The sequence below is a fragment of the Daucus carota genome, chromosome 5 (assembly GCF_001625215.2).
Source record: "Daucus carota subsp. sativus chromosome 5, DH1 v3.0, whole genome shotgun sequence".
NCBI lineage: Eukaryota > Viridiplantae > Streptophyta > Magnoliopsida > Apiales > Apiaceae > Daucus > Daucus carota.
Window position 1 is genome coordinate 46,789,606 of NC_030385.2, and position 12,695 is coordinate 46,802,300.

Here is a 12,695-nt window from a genome sequence, read left to right on the forward strand (position 1 = left end):
ATCTTCAACGGTTATAACGTGTGAATAATTGGAACGGCTGTCATGCACATCTAACCACATGTAAAGCTCTCTTTACTCAACTACTGATAGACTGACAGTACTTAGATTTAAGTTACTTTCTTTAACTTATTAGTTAAAAATTTGTAGTAATTAATTTTAATGGATGAGCATACATGAAAATGACGTGATCAAATAAATTATTAAATCCAATTGTGTTTTAGGTGGTTGATTTCTTGAAACGGAGAAATGTGTTTGATTAAATAAAAATATAAAATTAAAGATGAGGCAGGACTATCCGTTGCTATATTAGCAATCAGAATCTGACAGGAGATGATTTTCAGGAAGTAATCAGAATTAAATCATCATAAAGTAAATGACTGGGGTCCTGAGGTTTAGTTGGCAGTCCATTGGAGTAGTCGACCGTTAAAGTAAGAATGCGACAACGAGCCTATGTCGTCTGTAAATTTCTCATATTCTGTTTTGTCCAACCAGTGACCTTTTTAGTAACATGAGAGCTAGGCCTGTAAACGGATCAGATTTGGATCGGATCTAGCTAAATCCATATCCTAATCCATTTAAATTTATCGGATTCGGATCGGATCGGATCAGGGATCGGATATTTTACAAGTCAATCCATATCCGGTCCATTCGGATCATGGATAATCGGATCGGAGCCCCGATCCGCTAAAAATTATGAAATATATTTTTTCACCGGAATAATGTTTTAACTTCCATACAGAAAAAAGTGATGTTTTCTAGCTATATTAATTCATGAATTTTAACGTAATAGGTAAAAAAAACTAATAAAGATGTATTTAATAAAAACTTTGTTGGTTGTTCTGATAAAAACTTCAACACATAATTTATCAAATAAATAGAAAAATAATAAACAAGTTGCTTAATACTTTTGGAGGAAGCAAATTATGATGTGCTCTCCTATATTAATAAGAATTAAAGTCGATAAATATGTCTTAAATACAGAACCAGGTGATTGAGGAGGTTTTAAGTGGAAGAGTTAGCTCCTGTGTTTATACTCACTCTAAAAAAAAAGAGTGATTATTAGATTAATCAGATGACAAGAGTGAGAGCCATGTCAAGAATTAGGAGCGGCTGATCGGTTATAAGAAAATATGATTTACAATTTTGTCTTGTATTTTTAGAAATTATTATTTTTTATGTAATATATTAATAATAATATAATATAATATAATATAATATAATATAATATATATTATATAGTTAAGCATGAATCGGATCGGATCGTTAACAAATCGGATTTGACTATATCTATATCCATTCTTTATCGGACCGGATTATTATTGGATCGGATTATTAGCAGATCGGATTTTTTTAATAAAGATCCATATCCATTTATTTAACCACGGATCGAATCGGGTCGGATCGGATATCCGATCCATTTACAGGCCTAATGAGAGCTCGTGCTCCATTTAACAGTCTTCTTTCACGAATTATTGTTGTAATATTGTTGTTTATAAATAGCAAAAAAATAAAAAAATAATGCTATTTATATGGTAAATGCATATATTTTAATTTTTGCATGGATGTAAGTAACTATCATATTATTACATCCGAGTTTTTAAGATTTTTATATTTCACTCATAGAAAATGAGAAAAAATTGTAACCAACAACCACTGTATTAGAAGAACATATCGAAGCTAATTTACGATTAGTTTTTTTAATTTTTTTGGCAAGGAATTTACGACGAAGTTCAAGTAATTAGTTTTTTTTAATTCTGCCCTTTTTAATATACTTTATTACATTTTAAAAAAATTGTACGATAAAAAGGGGTACAGAATGCAGTTCTGTAAAAACTAAAAAGGGGTATGACAATTGTAATCAGTCAGTTCATTCGGCCCACTTCTTGTTTCTGTTTCCAAGTAATCAGTCTTCATCGTAATCATTCGGCCCACTTCTAGTTTCTGTTTATAGGGGGTAGTATGGGATATATCATTATCAAGTATGAACAGAAAAATTATCACAAAAAACTGTCAGAAGTGGGATTTGAACCCACGCCCTCGTTAGAGGACCAGAACTTGAGTCTGGCGCCTTAGACCACTCGGCCATCCTGACATTTAATAAAAAATTTCAACTCCAGATATATATTCCATTTCATATACGACACAGCTCTGTGTTTGTCCTGTTGCATTCATGGACAAGGCCCGATCAAAAAGGCAATTGTAGAACATATCAACATATATGCTAGCAAAATTTTATATCGGTCCATATTCTATTCTAGCCCAATCCATATAACTCAAAAAAATATATACAAACTTCCTTATTCAAGGCCCGGTTGATTTTATTGCGCTAAAAACAGATTTGTTGGAAATTACTCTTGATCACTTTATAAAGCAGGTCTCAAATAGTTATCGGAGAAAAGAAAATATTATTTTATAAATATTATAAACATATTTATTCCTTTTAATATATATATATATGTAAACATCTAAATTAATGAATTATATAATCTCTACAACAATGCTTGCTTTCCCAACTACGTTTTAACTATATTCATGAACGGAGTCTAAATCAAAATAAACAAATGATAGAACACCGATTTTTAACGGTTGAAAAAATTATTGTGATAAACATATTATTTATAATAAATAATTGATAAGTTGTATATTTAAAAGTGAATTCGGATTCCTGACAAAAAAAAAAGTGAATTCGGTTTACACTTCTAATTACTATTTTCATACAAAGGCTTGTTTAGTTGTTAAGCGCTAATTAAGGAAAACAATTAAGAAAATAAGGCACACGTTGTGTCGGTAAGACGGTAAAGGAACACAAGGCGGTCCACCGTATCGTCGGTGCATCCGATCCACCTCTTTCCCCAGACCCACACCACCCGATTCCCTTTAATATTTCATATATTTGGGAGATATTGCGATTTTCATATCATTAATACTAGGGTCATTATTACTATTTTCTACAAAAATATTAAATTGTATTCTTACAAAATTTTGATCACCGCTGAGGCTTGAGAGCAATGGAGCATGGAGGAGGAAATACAAATTATTTCTAGCAACGTGTAAACGTACTTTCGTGTGTTTTATGTTACTTTGAGAGTAAAACTCGTACATGATTTATTTATTTTATTTTATTTTGAAGGGTCGTACATGATTTATTAAAAAATAATCTTTGGTGAAAATTTCAACCTATACTGGAGTGATTTAGCTCCGTGTCCGATCACTTTTATTACAGGCGTGCAATATTCTGTCATTTAACCAAAAGATATGGTGTTATATAAGTTTAGCTTATTTTTATTTTCAAAAATATGTTATTTACTTTTGAAAAAAAATAAATATCTGTTAAATAAATGATATTAAGAAATACTTTTCCGGTTGACCATATTATCCACATACAACAAAACGCTACCAGGTACTAAGAGGGTCATTAATGTCCAATTAAGGTCTAAAAGGAGGCTAATTCTATACTTATGAGTTGAATTGATAGTTCAGAGGTTGGTACATACGGAAATCTAGAGACTAGATTCATGAGTTCTAGTATTAATTGCCTTATAGACTTGATTAATTAGTCGTAATGACGGAATGATGAGACATTTTGATGTGATTCATTAATCTTTACCTGCACATGCAGGAGCAGGAGAATAATGTAAAACATCACACCCCTGCCTCTTTTGTCAAGCTGGGAACTTCACACTTTTTGCCGGAAGGAATTGCCTTACTCCTGGCCCCTCCTGTTCGTGCATAGTTCGAAACTTTTATAAAATATAATTTAATAATATTTCTTAATTTTTTAAATAAAAATTTAGCTGTCTAATTTCCTTACTCCCTGTACCCTTTGTTTCTTGTATGCGGTTTAGGCTTATCGAACTGTGTATTGCACTCCAGAATATGTTATATATTCCCGAGGACACTTGTCGTCGTATATACTCCCTCCTTCCCATATTAATAGTCCATTTTGTCAAGAAAAAATTTTCCATATTATTTGTCCATTTTCTTTGTCCAATACAAATTATAACAAGTTTCAATGTTAACATTTACTAGTTCACACAATTTTCATTATTTACGATGCAAACTATGTTGACTTTTAACCAAAATGAATGAAAACTTAGTACTCCCTCCGTTTCAAATTAGATGTCCACTTTAAAAAAATCACATAGTTTAAGAAAAGTGGTTGTTCACAAGTTAATTGCATTAAATGATCAAAATATGTGGAGTGAGATTGATCTAGGAAATACAAATAAGAGATATGTGGAGTAGAATTGACTTTGGAAATATGATTTTGCATTGAAAGTTGAAGTGGACAAGTAATTTGAAACAAATTTTTTTTTTTGAAGTGGACATGTAAATTGAAACGGAGGGAGTAGTATATTTGTATAACCAATGCATGGCAATGATAACAACATATCACATTTAATACTTCTTAATTTGTGTGATTTGTGCAAAGTGGACAATTAAAATGGGAAGGAGGGAGTAGTATAAATCCATGCGAATTAATACAACCATTTAAGTTCCTTGTATTTATAACAGTTTCTGAAAAGAGATAATTATTCGTGTATGTCAATTTTCACTAAAATAATCCAACCGATTTTCATGCACTTAAAAGAACTTGTTTCCGCCAATTAAGCAAATATTAATTTCGACCATCAGATGTGACACATCACACACATTTGACCACCTCTTTTGTCATTTCTGCGACAATTTCATGCCCCGAACATTACTTCGAACATGAAAACTAAATAGTTATGATATTATTGAATTTTCAGATAGTCGAGACTAAAGAAAAATGTCTTAAAATAATAGAATATTGTTTAAATTAATGTATTTTATAATTCAAGTATAAAACATAAAACTAATAAATTACGAGAATATTGAAAAATATGCATCTAACTACGCGGGATTATATTAAGCTGTAATGCCCTTGTAATTACACATCACATGGGCGAAATAAATTTCCAAAATTTTATCAAGTGAGACACATGCACCTATATATGTTGCAGACTCTTTGAGTTATTGATTAGCTGAAGATTTGGCAAAGCACAATAAGAGCCCTTTAGCTCACTCTCTTGTTCCTTATTCCCTTAGCAGATTATAAGAGCAATGGAGATGAAAAAGCAGCTCCCACATTGCTTAGTTTTTACAATCTCTCTGTTACTTGTTATAATCTGGACTAAAGCTCAAGCCCCAGATTATGCAGATGCTCTCACAAAATCACTCTTGTACTTCGAGGCTCAACGTTCTGGTCGCTTACCTTACAATCAACGGGTCACTTGGCGTGATCATTCCGGCCTCACTGATGGATTAGAGCAAGGGGTGAGATTGATTTTCATTTATATGATTGAATTTGAATGATTAGTATATTTGGTTGTTAATACCAGAGCGGGATATATTGAGTGTGTTTGGTTGTTAATATTTTTGCTTGTTTTTAGGTTGATTTGGTAGGAGGATACCATGATGCTGGTGATCACGTGAAATTTGGACTTCCAATGGCTTTTACGGTGACAATGTTGTCGTGGGGAGTTATTGAATACGGTGAAGAAATTGCGAGGGCAAGAGAGTATGAGCATGCTCTGGAGGCAATCAAATGGGGGACTGATTACTTCATTAAGGCACATACCAGTCCTAATGTGTTATGGGCAGAGGTAGGTACCTTAACTAATATATTATGGGCTTAAATTATATAATATTTAGTGATTAGTAGAAACTGTAACTGTTTTAATTAATGATTAACAGGTAGGTGATGGGGACACAGATCACTACTGCTGGCAACGTCCAGAGGACATGACCACATCGCGACAGGCTCATAAAATTGATGAGAAGAATCCAGGTTCCGATCTTGCTGGAGAGACTGCTGCCGCTATGGCAGCAGCCTCTATCGTGTTTAAGGAAACTAATCCACATTATTCTCATTTACTGCTGCACCATGCCCAACAGGTAGATTAAGTACTTTTAGAGTTTTAGTTAATTTCACGGTTAATTTGGATTATGGGAAGATTAATGTGGTTGAATTTGTGTAGCTGTTCGAGTTTGGGGATAAATTTAGAGGACAATATGATAGCAGTGTGGGGGTAGTGAAGAGTTACTATGCCTCAGTGAGTGGCTACAAGGATGAGTTGTTGTGGGCAGCTCTGTGGCTATACAAGGCCACCGACAATGAGGTTTACTTGGATTATGTCATCAATAATGCCGGTAATTTTGGTGGAATTGGTTGGTCTATTTCTGAATTCAGCTGGGATGTTAAATATGCTGGAATCCAAATTATAGCTGCAATGGTAATTTCTAATAAAATTTCCCCTATCCAATATGTTTTTTATTCTATATTTCTTTCTGAATTCAGTTTGGATGTTGAATATTATCACGTATAACCTTTTCTTTCACAAGCTGTCGACTGCACAAATTTAAATACTCACACAAGCTCTGCCTCTCGGCTGAACTTAGTTATCTCTGCGTTTTGATAGCTAGGTGATGATAGGCTGAGCTAAGGGATCTGATACTTTTAACCTGTTATGCAAATTTCACCATCACAATTTCAAATTTAAAATGAGCACTTTTTGAAAATTTTGGCATATCCTTGATTTATGATAAATGTTTGCACTTGCTTTATGTTATACCTTTTACTTTATCAAGTTAGTGGAGGGAAGATGTAAGTTGGAATTAAGGTATATTATTCCTTAATTGCTGCAATATTTTTGTGTGTGTAAAAGAATAGTAACATGTAATCAGAGAATTTTCTTAAGGTTTAAATTTTGTGGGCTCAAGGCAACTCAACTGTATCTAAAATTGAAGATATGATGTTCCCAGCAAGAATCTCATGGTCAATCATACACTAATAACACAAGGCTAAATTAGATTGGTGAAGTTAGTTAGTGGTATTTGAACTCTGTCTGTCCCACATAAGCCCACTTACCTGGATATTAATAAAGGAGAGGCTAGACAAGATTCTGATCAACAGGTACACCATGAAAAGAGGGTGGATTACCTTTAATTTCCTACCTATATGTTGGTATTCTTGAACTTATTACACTTGGACCTCCACAGATGAATGCCTATTGAAGGTTCAAGACATAATGTATTATGAATCTTCTCTGTATACATGTAGTTTCCAAATTTAGTAGGGTAGCACTTGAGTGTAAAGATAAAGTTTGCGCATTCTTACCAACCCGTTCCCTAGACCAAGTTCTAGTAGTGGGATTTATATATAGTTTGAGTTTCGCTTGGTCTTTTTAGTTTGAACTGTCCATAATTTGTATCTTGTATGATACTGATATGAATAATCTTCGTCTGCAGCTGCTCCCTGAAGTAAAGCACAAAAAACAGAAGGAAATAATTGAACAGTACAGATCAAAGGCTGAATTCTATATTTGTTCATGCATGAGCAAAAACAACGGAACCAACATTGAACGTACTCCTGGAGGCCTCTTGTTCATACGCCAATGGAACAATATGCAATATGTTTCGTCTGCAGCCTTTCTGCTGACAGTATACTCGGATTTTCTGTCAAACACAAACCAAAACCTCAGCTGTCACGGAATAACAGTGACTCCTGAGGAACTTTTTGCATTAGCCAAATCACAAGTTGACTATATTTTGGGATCAAACCCAAAGAATATGAGCTACTTAGTTGGATATGGTTCTAGATACCCGACAAAGGTACATCACAGAGGCGCATCTATTGTTTCATATAGAGTAAACAAAGGGTTCATCGGGTGCACTCAGGGGTACGATGACTGGTACAGCCATTCTGAGCCAAACCCGAATGTTGTGACTGGAGCATTGGTTGGAGGACCTGATAGAGAAGATAATTTTAGAGATGATAGAGGAAATTATATGCAGACTGAAGCCTGCACATACAATACAGCACCGCTTGTTGGTATATTTGCGAAGCTAAATCAGTTCTCTGATTTACGATTAATTGCTTCCTACTAGGTAGATATAATACATATCAGTGGTACATAGATACATTACTATGCAGTGAGTTTTGAATTTGATTGTATGTGCTTGTGAACATTTGTTAGAGCTGTAATTTGAACAACAGCCCTAACACATCATATGATATAGTATCACACTTTTGTTTATACAGAAAGGAAAGTGAATTCTGGTCTGCACTTGTGTATGTAGCTTTCAAGTCCTTCAAGAATGCTTGTTTACAAATTAAATCTTTTAGACTTTGAATATAAAATAGGAAGCCATTTATTCATGCAGATGCTAAGTAAATAACAGCCCGAGAGTAAGAAAACGAAACCCTATTACAAAATATAATAATTAAAGTATGTAATTTGAAGGTCCGGACTAGTGACGTATCAAATAACAGTTAGCAAGCACACATTTGACCATGACACCGACCTTAAGAAGTTGTAAGATAAATGCTCTGAATCAAGATGCTTGTGATGATGTGTGGTCATTGTTTGTGAAAAAACCAAAAAATTCAGGGACCACGGCATGTGGATGCTTCATTGCTCAAGAAATCATTCAATTTGATAAATCGATGAACAGTGGATACCTGAAAGTAACATTCACCCAATAGAATAATTAGCCATCTAATCACACCAGATATATTAAGGTGTAAGAGCTTATAGGTTGATCTGAATTTGCAGAAGTACGATAGATTCCAAGCCAGGATTATCACTTCATAGAGGAAGAAATGTTTAGAGGAGCAAATAAAACCTGATACGTATGTCTCTGTTACTCAAACTCTTCATTTTGCCTCGAGTATTATGTCAGACACTTGATCCTTGGACATGAACAGAGACGATTGAACACTTATATTAAGCCAACAAAATATAAATTTTCAAAATATGTTGCCGAGCCGACACTTGGACAAGTTAGACAATTCCAGCCGAGTCTGAATAGTCGTCCTCAGAAAAGCAGAATATTGTGTGGTACTGTCATCAAGCAGAGTCTGGATCAGGAATTCGACCATTGAATCCCCTGTCTTTAACTTTTTGGAAATAATTGTGTGGCTGAGCATATCAGAGAGCTGTCCCAGAGGCAAAATGCCCATTCTCTTTCTTTTCTCACAATCTCACGATTACAACGAGCTGAAATACATGAAAATGTTCGATAATTTTAACTTCATTCATCCTTTTTCCGCATAAAAATATTAATAACACACATATTAAGGGAAATTCAGGTATTATTAAAGTGCCTAATGCAGATTAACTTAGCGCAACCACTAGCTGACAACAGCTTACAAGATATACATGAATGTAGGAACAAGTCCAAAATCATTAGCTTGTCGTAAATTGTAAAAGTTCCGTATAAACGAAGATAATCTAATGGTCCCATGAATATGATAAATCGAATATCAGAATTACATTAAGTCCTTCTCCAACATATGTTTGATACCAGTTGTGGCTGGAAGCAAATTAGCCACACAATGAAATTCCTTGCATTCAACTTGATTTGCATAGTACAAAAGATGCAATGAGTGACCATATTGATCACTTTCTCCTCTGCCTCCCAATTCATGTGGAGATACTGCAACTGTTATAATTCCCGCGCAATCCTATCGACAAAAATATTCCATATATAAAATTTTCATAGCCTCTTATCTGCAGGCTGCAGCTGCCCTGTAACTTACTGCAATTCTCTTGCGTCTCCCCCGCCTCTAAAATATGGTCAGTCTTTTCGACTAAAGTATGACTGCTGTATATTATGCGTGCACCTGATTTAATTTTTGATATGATTCTGTTAACAGGTTTTGGTTGAGAGTAGTGGAGACAAAGATGGCTCTGTGCTGGTGGACTATCAAGGAAATCCGGCTGACAACTCGCGGACTGGTGGATGGCTTGCTGCAGGCCTTATCCTAGGTAAGGATCCTGCTTCAGAAAAGTTTGCATTTTTGAGAGTGCGAGGAACAAAATTGAACTCATTGTTTTTGAACTTTGGGCTAATGCAGGAACCGAGCTTTCTGAGAGGATATGCGTGATGGGAATATCTATGAACATGGTTACCTATTTAGTTGGAGATATGCATCTATCTTCGTCCAAGTCTGCTAATATAGTGACAAACTTCATGGGCACTCTAAACATCCTTGGACTCCTTGGCGGCTTTCTGGCAGATGCTAAACTTGGCCGTTATTTAACTGTTGCAACGTTTGCATCTATCACTGCTCTGGTAAAGCTTCCTAATTAAGGCAGTATATACTTTCTTTTTTCGTAGTATATTTACAATCGGATTGATATGTAGTATGTGATTTTTTTTCCAGATAAGTAAACATGTTGGCTCTTAATAGTGCATGTAATTCTAGTTAAGGTGTATCAAGCTTGATCTAGTTAGCCGATTTAATAAACTTTTCATCACCTTTACATATTAATTCACTCTCTGAATACCAGCAAGGCAAGTTAGTATATGTAAAATCATAAAAAGGAAAGTATTCAGACTGTTTCCATTTGCCTTGTCAATCAGGGAGTAACATTGTTGACGATTTCCACAAGTATTTCCGGGTTAAGACCCCCTCCATGCGATGATTCAAGAAAGAATACCTGTGTTCAGGCAAATGGAGGCCAGCTAGCCATGCTTTACCTCTCACTCTACATAATTGCACTGGGAGGTGGTGGAATAAAATCAAATGTCTCTGGTTTTGGGTCGGATCAGTTTGATGCATCGAATCCCAAAGAGCAAAAGGCCATGGTATATTTCTTCAATAGGTTTTATTTCTGCATCAGCCTCGGGTCACTGTTCTCCGTGACAATTTTGGTGTATATTCAAGATAATGTTGGAAGAGGATGGGGCTATGGAATATCAGCAGGGACGATGATAATTGCAGTGGCGGTTTTTCTAGCTGGAACAAAATTGTATCGGTTTAGGAAACCTCAAGGCAGTCCACTAACTACTATATGGAGAGTAGTGTTCTTGGCTTGGAAGAAGAGGAGCCAATCTTTTCCTTCTCACGACAGCTTTTTGAACGAGTACAACACTTCAGAAGTTGCACATACACAGAGGCTCCGGTGTCTGGACAGGGCTGCCATCCTCGATGATCAAGTAGTTTCAAGTGGAAAAGCAAACAATCCTTGGCTAGTTTCTACTGTGATGGAAGTTGAGGAAGTGAAAATGGTTCTGCAACTCATCCCGATATGGTCCACGTGCATCCTGTTCTGGACTATATACTCTCAAATGAACACTTTCACAATTGAGCAAGCCACTTTCATGAACAGAAACATTGGCTCCTTTGAAGTCCCTGCAGGCTCTTTCTCCGTCTTCCTTTTCCTAGCAATTCTTCTCTTTACTTCCTTGAATGAAAAGCTCTTTGTCCCTATGGCTCGAAGAATCACACACAAACCTCAAGGGCTCACAAGCCTTCAGCGTGTAGGGATTGGGCTAGTTTTCTCAGTGGCTGGTATGATAGCCTCTGCAATCGTCGAAAAGAGAAGAAGACAGATGGCAGTTGAAGAAAACACTCAAATATCTGCTTTCTGGTTAGTCCCTCAGTTCTGCATAGTTGGTGCAGGGGAAGCCTTTGCCTATGTAGGCCAGCTCGAATTTTTCATCAGAGAAGCACCAGAGAGGATGAAATCGATGAGCACCGGACTCTTTCTAAGCACTCTGGCAATGGGGTTCTTTGTTAGTAGCTTGTTAGTTACTCTAGTAGTTGCTGCAACTGGGAAAAGTTGGATTAGAAACAATCTCAACAAAGGCAAGTTGGACAACTTCTACTGGTTGCTTGCAGTGTTGGGAGTCATAAATTTCTTAGTCTTTCTTGCATTTGCAAGAAACCATCAATACAAGGTCCAAAAATCTCAAGTTCTTGCTGATGATCAGGAAAAGGAACTCACGCATTGGCAGGGCGAGGAAATCGTCGATATTGAGAAGAAGGCAGTGGTTGAGGCAAAGGAAGTAGCCTAGTGCTTAGTACACATCTTTCCACAGATTTGTTTGTGTTGTATTTAGTGATGAATGTCTTTGAAAACTCCATTTATTGCAAATAGTATATGTGATTTCCGAGTAGGGTTTGGTTCATGATTAATGAGTCGGTTAACGAAAATCGGAACCTCCTATTCCCGACTACCATCCAAACAGCTCAGTCATTCATGTGCATGAAATCTTAGCTGCATTACCTGTAAATTAAGTGTAGTGAAAGCATAAACTCAAACTCCCTGTTGTTCAGAATATTACCTTTTTGAGTTTGATTCTGGAGCTCTTTTTTTAACAATGAAACAAAATTGTAAAATCATAAATGTGTTGCATAATACTCCCTCCGTCCCCTTTTACTTGTCCCTTTTGAAAAAATAACGCATCTTAAGAAAATGTTAGGTTAATAAATGTAATTAGATAGAGTTGTGTATATATATATGCTAGTCAAACATTGGAAGTTGTTACATTTTGAAAAAACATACAAAAAGTTGCTTTGAAAAGAGAAGTGGACAAGTAATTTGGGACAATTTTTTTTTTTCAAAAGGGACATGTAAAAAGGGACGGAGGGAGTAACTCTTGAACAAGAGTCACCAGTAAAGATGAAAAAGCTCATCAATCAATACCCTTTATTAATAAGCGAAACCACGTTTCGGTGGAACATCGGTACTAAAGTACCAAAATTTGGTCCTCCTATATATTTAATTATATATTTATTATTTCTTTTAAAAGTATTATACTCCTATTGGAACACATATATATTAATCTTTAATATATAATATAGTTTCCACAACCAAATATTCGTAAACGCTATCATAATTTGCAAAAATAAATATTCTGCATCTATCAAGACATTGTCA

General features: G+C 35.3%; 2 protein-coding genes and 1 non-coding gene across 3 annotated transcripts; 2 read left to right on the forward strand and 1 right to left on the reverse strand.

Moving 5' to 3' along the window:
* Positions 1 to 2,008: 2,008 nt before the first annotated feature.
* On the reverse strand, positions 2,009 to 2,092 carry TRNAL-CAA (transfer RNA leucine (anticodon CAA)). The gene has a single exon. It is a non-coding gene; the product is annotated as a tRNA-Leu (tRNA).
* Positions 2,093 to 4,918: 2,826 nt separating this feature from the next.
* On the forward strand, positions 4,919 to 8,086 carry LOC108223266 (endoglucanase 11-like). The gene is made up of 5 exons (XM_017397431.2): positions 4,919 to 5,298; positions 5,415 to 5,627; positions 5,719 to 5,919; positions 6,003 to 6,257; positions 7,273 to 8,086. Exons 1-5 carry the CDS (start codon positions 5,086 to 5,088, stop codon positions 7,909 to 7,911), a joined length of 1,521 nt encoding a protein of 506 aa, XP_017252920.1. The 5' UTR covers positions 4,919 to 5,085; the 3' UTR covers positions 7,912 to 8,086.
* Positions 8,087 to 9,302: 1,216 nt separating this feature from the next.
* Positions 9,303 to 11,943, forward strand: LOC108223265 (protein NRT1/ PTR FAMILY 6.4-like). Its single transcript, XM_064093381.1, has 4 exons — positions 9,303 to 9,602; positions 9,683 to 9,794; positions 9,884 to 10,101; positions 10,393 to 11,943. The coding sequence occupies exons 1-4, from the start codon at positions 9,600 to 9,602 to the stop codon at positions 11,827 to 11,829; spliced, it is 1,770 nt and encodes a 589-aa protein (XP_063949451.1). The 5' UTR covers positions 9,303 to 9,599; the 3' UTR covers positions 11,830 to 11,943.
* Positions 11,944 to 12,695: the final 752 nt, after the last annotated feature.

What these genes read in the sequence shown, in the direction of transcription:
- LOC108223266 (XM_017397431.2), top strand. Translation starts at nt 5,086, where the DNA reads ATGGAGATGAAAAAGCAGCTCCCACATTGCTTAGTTTTTACAATCTCT. An exon ending in TGCTGCACCATGCCCAACAG is followed by an intron (nt 5,920 to 6,002) that starts GTAGATTAAGTA and finishes GAATTTGTGTAG; the next exon opens with CTGTTCGAGTTTGGGGATAA. An exon ending in TCCAAATTATAGCTGCAATG is followed by an intron (nt 6,258 to 7,272) that starts GTAATTTCTAAT and finishes CTTCGTCTGCAG; the next exon opens with CTGCTCCCTGAAGTAAAGCA.
- LOC108223265 (XM_064093381.1), top strand. An exon ending in TGCTGCAGGCCTTATCCTAG is followed by an intron (nt 9,795 to 9,883) that starts GTAAGGATCCTG and finishes GGGCTAATGCAG; the next exon opens with GAACCGAGCTTTCTGAGAGG. An exon ending in TTGCATCTATCACTGCTCTG is followed by an intron (nt 10,102 to 10,392) that starts GTAAAGCTTCCT and finishes CTTGTCAATCAG; the next exon opens with GGAGTAACATTGTTGACGAT.